The 11,837-nt window shown below is 36.0% G+C and overlaps 2 protein-coding genes across 2 annotated transcripts; one reads left to right on the forward strand and one right to left on the reverse strand.

The window, feature by feature from the left end:
- The first annotated feature begins 343 nt into the window (after positions 1-343).
- LOC123196409 (protein SENSITIVE TO UV 2) lies at positions 344-7,425 on the forward strand. Its single transcript, XM_044610427.1, has 13 exons — positions 344-446; positions 547-909; positions 1,013-1,051; positions 2,040-2,158; positions 3,003-3,100; positions 3,214-3,524; positions 4,015-4,083; positions 4,654-4,736; positions 5,488-5,829; positions 5,920-6,026; positions 6,432-6,589; positions 6,735-6,931; positions 7,088-7,425. Exons 2-13 carry the CDS (start codon positions 637-639, stop codon positions 7,350-7,352), a joined length of 2,061 nt encoding a protein of 686 aa, XP_044466362.1. The 5' UTR covers positions 344-446; positions 547-636; the 3' UTR covers positions 7,353-7,425.
- A 181-nt stretch (positions 7,426-7,606) lies between these two features.
- Positions 7,607-10,842, reverse strand: LOC123196408 (disease resistance protein RPM1-like). Its single transcript, XM_044610426.1, has one exon. It carries the CDS (start codon positions 10,626-10,628, stop codon positions 7,785-7,787), a length of 2,844 nt encoding a protein of 947 aa, XP_044466361.1. The 5' UTR covers positions 10,629-10,842; the 3' UTR covers positions 7,607-7,784.
- Positions 10,843-11,837: the final 995 nt, after the last annotated feature.

Below are 11,837 nucleotides of genomic sequence, written 5' to 3' on the forward strand. Positions count from 1 at the left end.
CGACTTTTTTTCACCTATATCTATAAAGTTTTTTTCTTTTTTCATCAAACATCATCCCTATTCTCTTTCTTCTTTGAGAGTTCTCTTTCATCGATAGACGAGGACAAACAGCCTCAAATATAATAAATATTTTCATATATTATATTTTAAAAATAGTTTTAAGGTGAAAGCAAAATGAACATATTTGTATCTCTGTTTTCTCCCCGTTTTCATTTTTGAAAATAATATTTAATTTCACCCTCATTTAAGTCAGAAAACCCTCTTCCTATAAAGGGTAGGATCGTAAAAATAAGGTCAAGTTGTTTACCTTTAAATTTATTTATAAATTTATAATGAAAACTTAAACTCGTATTTATCATGAAAATATGATTTTTTTTTTTTTTAAATTGACAGATAATTAAGATCCATATTTTAAATGATTTAGGAGAAGACGGTTGGTGGATAAGGTGGGTTGGAAATTATGCATATTTTCAAGAATTAATATCTACTTGAGCTCTCAATTATTAAAATTTTGTTTAATTAATTTTTTCAAAAATGTCAAATTAGGGTTATTTGGGCTAAATTTCCGAACAAGAAATGGTGGCTAGGGCTAAGCAGAGGCGAAACCCCCCCAATATCCCAGGGTGAGTAAGAAAAATGAATTCAGGAGAACATGAAGTTGGCGATGACTGGGGCGATGACTTCTTGCAGCAACTCATCCAAGTGGAACAACTCGCCCTGTCTTCTCAACAACAACAACAACAACAGCACCAGCAAGAACCTCCCACTTTCGTCAGTTACTCTCCTCCAAGAGAGCTCTCTCAGAGACCCGCAATTCATTCTTTCGATCCCTCTCCTACTCGCGTTCTATTTAAATCTGCTCCTTCCCCTAATGATTCTTCCAAGGATCTCGAAATTCAGCGCTTGAAGGTTTGGCTGAATTCATTTTCACCTTTCTTGATTTTTTTTTTTTTTTATATTGTTAAGAAATGAAGTAGTTCTGATGTGATTCTTATGTTAATTGCAATTACAGAAGGAGCTCGGACGTGTCTCCAAGCAGTTGACACAATTGGTATGTTTATTTTACCTTTAGTTTGCAGATTCTCTTCATTTTATTTTATGAATTGCAATGTTTATTAAATAAATGATTGCTTATATTGAAGTAGTCGCTATTTCTGATAAATCTGTATCAAAATGGCTTTTTTTTACGCTAAATAATTCCTAAAAGGGGTTTCTTTATTGGGTTTCTTATTATTGTAAACAAATGTTTTATGTAAAATTTGATTGTTGGTTGTGGTATAACCACTTTTCTTATAAGAGATGCAATAAGCATCATATGCCGGTACGTAGTTGCAGTTAAACCTGTTTGCATTCTGGTGGGAGAGTGGGAGAATGGGAGAAGAAGTGACTGTTGGTAGTGGCTGATGGAATCCCTGTTGGTGCAAATAGGACAGTAACAATCGGTAGCATGTGTGTCCCGTTGCTTCATATTATTTTCGACCAAGTAACATTGTGCTGAAGGGTTCACCTTGAGGGGGCTTTGGGATGTGGGAAACAACATCTTAGTTGATACCTGCACTGGAGAGGATATGCTTGTGAGGGTTGTTAAAGTAGCCCTGAGTCTTTTGTAGAACAATCCAAGTTGAATAATGAATTAATTGACATTTAATACAGCCCAGAAAAGGCTATCTGTCAGTACAGTGATAGCTGAGCGTTAGAGATTATTTGTCTTGGAAACATGAAAGGTTTTATTTATGTAGAAAAGAGGAAGTTTATACTTATATTACTGTTAAAAACCTTTAAGTAGAACAATTTATGTGTACATGTAAACTAAAATAGATGATACTTTCTTATGGACAGTACTTTCACAGAAGAAAATTCAGGTATTTGGTTTGCCATTTTAATGATTCTATGTGTTTCCATTGTGTCATTCTCAAGCCATTGGCTATTTCTTTACAAAGTACCAGTTGTCGATGATGAATCTTTAAATGTTACACTTGTTTTAAAGGATATTTTCTTGCACAGGGGCTTGTAGACAATTAATTTCTATACATTTTCAGGAGCATAAATGCTTCCAACTTAAGAAGGAAAGAAATGATAAAGAGGATCTGAATAAATTGGGATCTGCAAAGAATGAGGAAGAAGTTGCGAACATTCAAAAGGGGAAAGATACAAACTCGTGAGTAAAATTGTTTTTCTTTTTTTATACTTTTTCCATTTTAATATACAGATTATCTCTGCATCATGTGTATACATTCTTTTTTTCTTTTCCCGTCTGAAGCTTTGATTTTGCATTGGAATGTTAACAGAACTAAAATGTTCTTCTATGACATCATGGGGCTGGCCAACAAGAATGTTTGACTAATTTGTGCTGTTGTCTTTCTTTGTGTGCATGTTCATATTTTTTGTCATCTTCTAATATATTTATTTGAAGGTTGACTTGGCCTTCATAATTTATTGATGATGTCCTTCTTTTGAATGGTTTAAAGTTCATAATTGCCCAATTAATGCTTGTTCTTAAACCAAAAACTTATTATAAATTCTCTTAAACTAATTGAATATGAGATCAGATCTTTATCAGAGTTAGAAGCACTGTTGATCATGCTAAACATTTCTAGCTATTCTGATATTGATACTGAGCAGAGTTAGAAACCTGCTGAAATCAGCTATGTATATTATCTATCTCTTTGCCTTAGCTGAATAGACTAGGTTTTAGATTTGAAGTTTATATCTGAAAGTAGTTGATGGTATCCAGGTTGATGTCTTTGAATGGCTGAAACTTTATTGTGGCTTTTGCTCAGCTACATAAAACAACTGAAACTTTAATTGCATGTTATCCCTCTTTTACGAGAAAGTCTTACAAAACAGTTGGTTAAAGGACCATTCTTGTATCTTCTGAACTTTTTATTTTATGTCTTAACATAATATCCATTTTTATGAGGAATATAAGTTAAGTAGCTCTTTTATACTTATATTTTACTAAAATTTTGACAAATAATGTATTATATTGGCCAATGTAACAGGAAATTTGCATTTTCTGGTATGGGTCCTTTTGGGGCTTCTGAACAAGTCCAGAATGCCAAGGCTGCAAATGATCAGGCTGGCCGTCAGATTTGTATAGGTGAGAAACAAGTTCAAGATATGGTATAGGTTTTCTTATTTCCTGATTTATTTACATATTTTTTTGCCAGTTTTCTTCATGTACTGTTTTTTTTTCCCTTTGTTGTATGGTAGCCAGCTCAAGCTTTAAGGCCATAGGTGTTCAAGTGGATCTGTATACACATCTTGACCTTTCTAAGAAGTTGCAGGCTATCTGGAGCTCCCCAGGTGATCAAAAGTCGGGGAAAAGTCTGATTTCCAAGTTGTTTGCAGATTGTTCATCAGAGTTTTGTGACCTTTTTGGGTTGATGAGCATAAATACATCAACCAAACCAATGGGCTCTCTGGCAGTTAAAGGTTCTAATGTAGAATTGCAGTACCATATGCACCCTTGTCCTAGTCCTGAAGCTGCAAAAGTATCTCATCTCTATTCAGTGCTAACAAAGGTACTGCTAAGTGATGATGTTTTATATACTCTTTTAGACAAGAGATGGCTCAAGACCGTTGTGTCATATTTAGCACTTAATACAGGCAGTTTCACAATTTAGAAGCAATTTGAGGACCTTTTTCGTTGTTGTTGATGAATCCCATTCTGCTAGTGCTTCTCTATAATCTGATATGAAGTATGTTAATATCCCTGCTATCCCTGGTGGGCTAAGTGTTTTGTGGTTGGATGTCTTTGTCACAGACCCTAGACTTATAACAGTTTCAACTTGGAGGCACAGTAATGAAGTAGATAATTGTTGGGCCTTAATATTTCCTCGTGAAACTTTCTATTGACATTTTTCTAGCTAAAGTAAATGTTAGTTTCTTTTATTTTCCTATGAAAATATTTTCTGGGTACTGTAAAATGTTACTGATCTAGACTGTACTTGCTGCCCTCGGTTTAGTGTTTGATTTGGTTTTCTTCTTGTTTCTTTCATCTCTATATTTCAGATCACTAGTGGGATGATAAGTTTGGAGGCCTTGCTGGGACCTCTGCTTGATCTCTGCAGTGTCCAAAATGTGAGTATATATTTTTTTTCCCGAAATTTTTATGCAAAGTACTTAAGAATCTAATATTACTCTTAATGTTCTTAGGGTTGTGAAGGGAATGGCTAGACCATTAGTAATAGCATAGATTCCTGAATTGTATCTTTATGAGTGTTGTTGATCATGCTTTAAAGCAAGTTCCAAGAACTAGGCTTAAGGGATTGAGCTTGGTATTTGGCTCTTCCAAGAGATGCTATATTTTAGTCTCCATAACTTAAGCATCTGGAATGTATCTGATTATCAGCTTCTCAAAATCAAATATAATCTTTTTTGGTTCTTTCTTTTTTTAACTTTCCTCCTGAGTTTATATGAGATTAAGATAGCACAATGGATCCACCTGTCCTTCCTGAGAACTTTGATTGTGTATTGACTATGTGCTGTACAAATTATGAAGATGAATTTATGAAGGTACTTTAGATAGCCCCGTGTAATTATTTAAAGTCATTTATTCCTGTATGCGAGTTTGTACTGTATTATTTTGCTGTTAACTTCCCCATGAATTATATGTCTTGTCTTTTGCTGAGGAATTATTTTCTTTTACAGGTTGTCATTGTTAGTAGATCACTGCATATTCTACATGTGTTCTTAAAGCAACTTTTGATTTTGGAAAGGAAATCTGAAGAAAGGTATTGCTTATATCTTATTTACACACACATTATACGTTCGTTAATCCTTTTCATGAGTGCATGCTTATCAAGTTCGAGGTTCTATTTAGTTTTACTGGTCTTATTTGACCGTCTTATGAAATCTTATTTTCTTCTAGTTTTCTTTGTCTGGTCTTATTTCTCTGGTTTTTAATCGGTTAGGTTAATTCCGCATTTCAAGGTTGTCTCCAGTATCCTTCTAAACACCCTATTTTTAAAATCCATTTATTTACTTGGCCCAAGACAAAAAACTGTCAGGGAGAAGAATATTTTAATAGCCTGTCAAAAAGTATGTATGTGCATGTTGCAACTATCTCTTCATATGATGGTGATTTGTAGTCACATGCAAATGGCGTTGGAAGTGTTCAGTAGTGGTGGTAATTGCTATTTTGATAGCACAGAAAATTTCATCTAATTCAACCTAAGACTGAGGTTTTTTTGTTTATATCATCCATTAAATTTAAAACAGCCTACAGTGATAATTATGGGTTAGTGTCCTCAACCATTTTTTCCTCATGGGGAATGCCCCCACTAGCATCTCAGGTAGGATATCATTGATAGTATATGTTATAATAATTTGTTCACTTCACTGAATAAGTATGGAAATTTCACAAGTTTGTTTCTTTCAACTACTAGTTGGCTGATAGCTCCATCTTCTGTTTGTGATGCTTCTAGTGTTCTCTATTGCGTGCTTATGAACTTTGATTTGATCTTTCCAGTGCACTCTACTCAGGGACAATGTCATGGTCGAGGGAGTTCATTCTGGGAGTAACATAGGAGATATCCATGGATCCAGTAGTGCAAAAAATAGACAGTTCTGTGTAAGTGAGGATGGGGTATCTTATGGTGGTCATATGCCATTTCAAACAAGACCACCAGACGCAGAAACTCTATGCAAGAAGGTACGCAGGAGTCCTGGCAAGACAATATCGTCTTCTGGTATAAATTGGGTTTCCCTCTTTGAATTGATGCTCCAAATTGTGATGAAAAATACTGAAGAATATGCAAGATCAGAAGCAGTTTCTATCATGAATCTGATTGTATTGAGCAATCGATCTTATATGGAAAGGGAAAGGTAAGCTGTTCTACGTGCTTTGTGTTCAATGTTTTATTCTCACTGCTTTTTTCTAAAAGAATTTCCTCTATGGAATTCTCCTTGAGACAGGTTTGGCCAGAAATTCGTGCTTAAAAGCATTGCAGAACTGCTAAAACATGAAGCTGGCTTATATGTGAGAAAAGAAGCATTGCGCCTTCTGTACCTGCTGCTTAATTGTAAGCCATATCATTTTGTTGCTTCTGTTTCTTTCTATTAATATCATTATTAACGCTGTAATCATTACATTTCTAGAATCCTTATATTACTATTTTATGAGTCTATCGTATCTTTTGGACTTACTGCTTTACTGATTTCTTGGATTCAAATACCTCACATCCAGAAACTTGCTATCCTTCCTTTAATTCTAGGTCCCATTAAATCTAGCTTCAATATTTAATATAATTATCTTGTCTGTAGTTCACTATATGCTTGCTATAAATAACATTATCAGAAATTTGTGTGGTGATCTTAATTAGTCTTATACCATGCTCAGCCTTTTTGTCCCCTTTCCTCTATTTGAGACTCACAGTTTCAGAGTTACTGAAATGTCCTAATGGCTTATGATTCATTTTGACTATTAGGTCCCAAACTATTTATTGCATTCTGCTGTGGTTGTAAAGGAGTGGGGAATGCTGGAGCCGCAGATGTTAATCAGGACAATTCTTCAGCTGCCAAAGACTTCAGCATGATCCTTGAGGGCTTGGCTGACTGTATAGCTTGCCGTGGCAATGGGCTGCAGGTATCATGCTTTTAGAAAAAAACATCACTTGAGATTTTCATGAAGGTTGATATGGTTATGTTCATCTTCAAATCTGTGTGATGTAGTTGAGATTATATCTCAGCTTGGATGTACACATGTTGATCTAATGACAATGGACTTCCAGGATTTGGAACTTCGGAGAAATGCAATCATTGTATTGGCTTTCTTAGCCTCATCTGGAGTATCAGGCTTTGAAATTCTAGTGAACCATAAGCTAGATAGAGAGGCAAATTTTCTGATGCTCATTTTGCAAGCATTGGTGTCTGAGATGGATACTGAAGCAGCAAGTGATGATGTACCTGCAGAAAATTTTAAAGCAAGGTAATTGATGGGTGTATGTTTGCTTTGTGGAGCACATTTTGCCAAAGCATAATGCCTCATTCCAGTTAAAGATCATTACTCTTGTAGGTTTGAAATGCCATGACTAGCCAGTTGTTACACTAATGAGTTTTTTTTTTGGTGTGTGTGTGTGTGTAGGGCTCTGCTGATGCGAGAAGCACTGATCTTACTTAACAGACTTGTCTCCAACCCTGCATACTCTGGTATTGTCTTGCAAATTTTGACAGGCAGCAGAGATATGGCCAGTCTGACCATTGATGTCGCCAACAGGATGTCAAGAAAAGACCCAACACTTGGGGAATCTAACCATTCTAGCAGGCAAATGAGGGAATCTGAAGTTGTAGATTTGGGTCGAGTATTTAGAAGAAGAGTGTTTACCTTTTTAGGAGAAAACACATCTTAAAGCTGTACGCATATAACAATTTGTAAATTTTGTGAAATTGCAATCTAACTTTTATGGTAACAACTACTGCCAATTGAGTTCTCAAGAATCAAGTTTTGGGCGTCGGGGCCAGTCCTTTAGCAGGCAATGCATCGCCAACATCTGTAAGCTGAAGAATCTCAGCATGCAGATTTAGTTTTATTCTTGACAGGGGCTTAAAGGGTTTATTTGAATGGGTTTGGATGACCCATCTTTATGTAGCAATAAGCAACGAGTCTGGTATTGTCGTTTTATTGGGCTTTGAAGATTGTAATTTGTGAGTTACAATCTTCAAAGTACACTTATTTTTTTTTTCTTCTTATTTACAAGATAAAAGATTCTATGCAGAAGCTACGCAGTTGATATCATACAGTTTCTACACGTTATTTACAGTTGGAAACGACTTCGTATGAACTACTTCCAACGAGTCTGAAGTTCCCAGTTTTTGAAGACTGTGTTAAGTATAGGGGCATTTTCCCCTTCACTAAAACTCTCCAGGGTATAAACTTCCCATCCGCCATCTCTCCAGTAAGTTGAGTACACTTCAGGAATGCGAGAGACTCTCCAATAGTCCTCACCTTCTTGATCTGGGCAAATCGTCTTCAGCAGTTTATGCGGCATGTCAAAAAATTCCAGCAGTTTCAATTCATTCAGATGCTCAATTCCCAGTGGCACCTTCTCCAGCGACTTACACCGCTGGATGCTAAGCTTTTCAATGCATGACATCGCCCCCTTCTGTATTTCCACGAATCTTAGCTCGTCAAACTTGTCCAGACCTAGTTGCTTCAGTTTCTTGAACCCACCAGCCATGAAGCAGAGCGTGTCCCCATCGTATACTTGAAGCAGTTCGAGATGGATGAGGTTCGGAAGGTTTTGTAGAAACACCAAAGGATCTTCCTTCAATCTACAAAATCTTAGATAAACTTTCACCAGGCTGTGAACATAAGATATCCAATGAGGGAAACTCTCCAACCTACCTCCCAAATAGATTCTTTGAAGGAGCTGAGGAGGATGGTAAAGGTGCTGAAGATCAATAATCTCATTCTCCTCTGTTGAAACTATTGACAATGCACGAAGGTTTGTCAAATTTTCGATAGACGAGCACAACATGTTCCCATCTTGTTTTCTCAACTTTAGGACTCCGAGTCTTCTAAGTTGAGTTAACTTGGCAAGCTCTTGTAGTATGCCAACATGATTTGCCTCGATAAAACAAATTTTCTGCAAAGATTGAAGGACACCAATCTTCTCTAAACCTTTGAAGCCGAATTTAGTATTGGTATAAGACTCGTATTCATATCGGTAAACCATGAGATGGCGAAGGTTTTTGAGGTTGAGAATCTCAGCAGGCAATTCTGTGACATAGGCATGTTTAAGATCCAATGTCTCCAGGTTCTGCAGCTTGCCAATGAGTCTTGGAATCGTTTTCACCTTGGTGTTTCTCAAGCTCAGGTACTTCAAATAATACAAGTTGACAATTTCAATGGGAAATTTTGTGATTGGTGTATCTCGCATGTCCAGGACGCCAAGAAGATTAAATCCACTCGGAAAAAGTGCGTGTAAGCACGGCTTTTCTTCTATCCCAAACATGAACAGAGAACGCAATTGAGAAGCGTTAACACACCTGTTCTGCTGAACATTTTGCAGTGTATTGTGAATTGTTAATCGTCGAACTTTTTCTGGCCATAGTGCGTTCTGATTGATGTGTTCTTTAGCTATGGCTGCAATGTTGTGCTCTCTGGACTTTGGTATAATGATTTCCCTCAGAAAGTCGTGAATTCTGCAGGCCTTGACTCTTCCATCGCTTGTTGTTTCAGCCACCTGCATCAGGCTTCTATTCAAGAGCTCGCTGAGGTACTCCTCTGCAACTTCTTCCTGTGTCTTCCCTTCTTTTGCTTCAACAAATCCTTCTGCTGTCCACAGCCGAACCAATCTCATCGGTTCGATTGAAAGATTCTCCGGAAAGATGCTCAAGTAAAGAAATCCTGCTTTCAAATGGCATGGCAAATCATTTAAGCTGAGTGAAAGCACTTTCTTCAAATTCTGCAGTTTGTCATTGCCTTCAATCTCAGCACCAAGACTCCGATGAACCATTTCCCATTCATCAATCCTCCGCCTATCTTTCGCGGCCAAAACCCCACCAATTGCCACTATCGCAAGAGGAAGCCCTTCACATTTCCTCAAAATACACCTACAAATTTCTTCCAGGTGTGGAGGACAAGCTTTTCCATGAAAGGTTTTGGTGCAGAAAAGAATCCAGGATTCTTCAGGAGGCAATGGCTGCACATTATAGACCCAACCTTCGGATTCTATCCTGGAAGTGAAGGCTAAATCAACTTTACGCGTAGTAAGCATCAGTCGGCTGCCACAATTGTTGGTGGGCAAAGCATATTTCACCGCATCCCAATCATTTATATGCCACACATCATCAAGAACAATCAAATACCTCCTTTGCTGAAGAAAATCTTTTATTATTTTCTTCAGCCCATCACTGTTCATCGTCTCCACGTCCTTTGGAACTGACTTCCTGATCGCCCGAAAGAGCTGCTGAAGCATGTCTTTAAGAAGCTCCTCCATCTTGAAGCTTCTTGAAACAGTGATCCAAGCTCGGATAGTGAAGTGCTTCTTAACTTGTCTATCCTCGTATACTTGTTTCGCCAGAGTTGTTTTTCCCATTCCGCCCATCCCAGCCAGTGAAACCACTGCACGGCCTAAGCCACCGCCCACTAGCAACTCAGCCACCTTCTCTTTAGGCCCGTCAATGCCAACCAAGTCAGTCTCGTCCAAAAGAAGGGCGTCGCCTCGACGGTCATTCCAATTCGCCGAACTCGAACCAGCCTGGTCAGCTGCTCGGAATCTCTGACGGAGTCTGAGGTGTCCCACGTAAATACTTCTGATTCTTGATCTGATGCCTTGGATCTCATACGCTATTCGATAACGAGCCTTCATGTTCTTGACACAACATGAAAGCTTGTGAAGAAAGCCGTAGAAACCATCGCCGTGATTGTGAGTAAGAAGGAGAGTGAACTCGTCTAAAACATCTTCGATATCGTGAGCTACATCTCTGATTTGCTTCACCCAAATTTTGACTTCTTCATCAGTTTCTTCTAAACTGTCGGCGGTTCTCAAGAACACCTTCATGCGCTCCAGCTCTGTTCTCACGTAAACAATTTCTTCACGGCCACCGTTCATCATCTGTACTTCGTTTGAGAAGAATGGTGTAAGCTTCTCCAGTACATACTTCACGGCGGTTTCTGCCATGATAATTGGCAGTCAAAGTATCTGTAGACTTTTGTTTCAAAGAAGAAGGAAAAGAGAATTGGATGTAAGTTTGTGGTTTCAAAGAAGAAATACAACTAAAAGTAGCTCTAGTTTGTGGTTTCAAAGAAGATCGAAATCGAACCATCAAGGGGGGAGTTCTTTCAAGGATTTATATAATCTCTCATCTTGGCTTCTGAGGCTACTTTCGTGTTAATTCCGCCATTAATGTCATGGTGATGTTAGAACCAGGCAAATTTTTAACTAAATTATATGAGACAAGAAACAAATTAATAATTTTTAATTTATTATGTATTGTGACTTCATTTGGTGTGGGAGGATTCCATAGACATAACCATTCCACTAATCCCTCATGGGTTCTTCAATTCCAAACATGTCAAGGTCTGTTAATGGGCTTTCCATTTCAAATTCAAGTTTGCAAACTGAGAGAGATTTCTGATCTATCAATGAAATTTGCAAAAATTCAGGGGTGTTTTTATATAAATAAAAGCAAAACTTATCAAATTAGTTTGATAGGATAAATGATAAAAGATTTTAATGATAAAATGACGGATAATACAATATAATAAATTAAAAATCTCATATATAATAAATACAATATAAGAGACAAAATATTATAAGTGTTGGAGGTGACAGTTTAACATAAGTTAATTGGTTTCGTGTAATATGAGTTTTAACTTTTATATTTTAATTTTTTTTATAATAAAGAATAATTTGTTTATTATCTTTATCTTATGTATTAAAATATTATCAAAGTAATTATAAATTTATGTTCATTTATTATAATTTTAGACAAAGTTATCTAAATTTTTAATTAAAATAATATACCATCTAACAATCAAAATTAATTAATTTCATTATTTAACAATATGATAAATTAAAAAATAATTTTATTATTTGATAACATGAAAAAATTATAATATATCATTAATATAGAAAATATTTTATAACATATATAAATAAATTAAGTCAAGACATCTTAATTTTAACTAAACCTAATATTAATTTATAAGCAATAATATTTTAAAAGTATTTATCTAAAATAATATCTTACAATTTTTATATTAATGTTAATTAAATACAATAATTATTTATTCATGTTAATATTGTTAATATAGTATTAATTTATATTTATTAATTTTTCCAATAATTTATTTTGATAACAATATTTTATTTTGAATAATAAAAAAT

The sequence above is a fragment of the Mangifera indica genome, chromosome 14 (genome assembly GCF_011075055.1).
Source record: "Mangifera indica cultivar Alphonso chromosome 14, CATAS_Mindica_2.1, whole genome shotgun sequence".
NCBI classification, from domain to species: domain Eukaryota; kingdom Viridiplantae; phylum Streptophyta; class Magnoliopsida; order Sapindales; family Anacardiaceae; genus Mangifera; species Mangifera indica.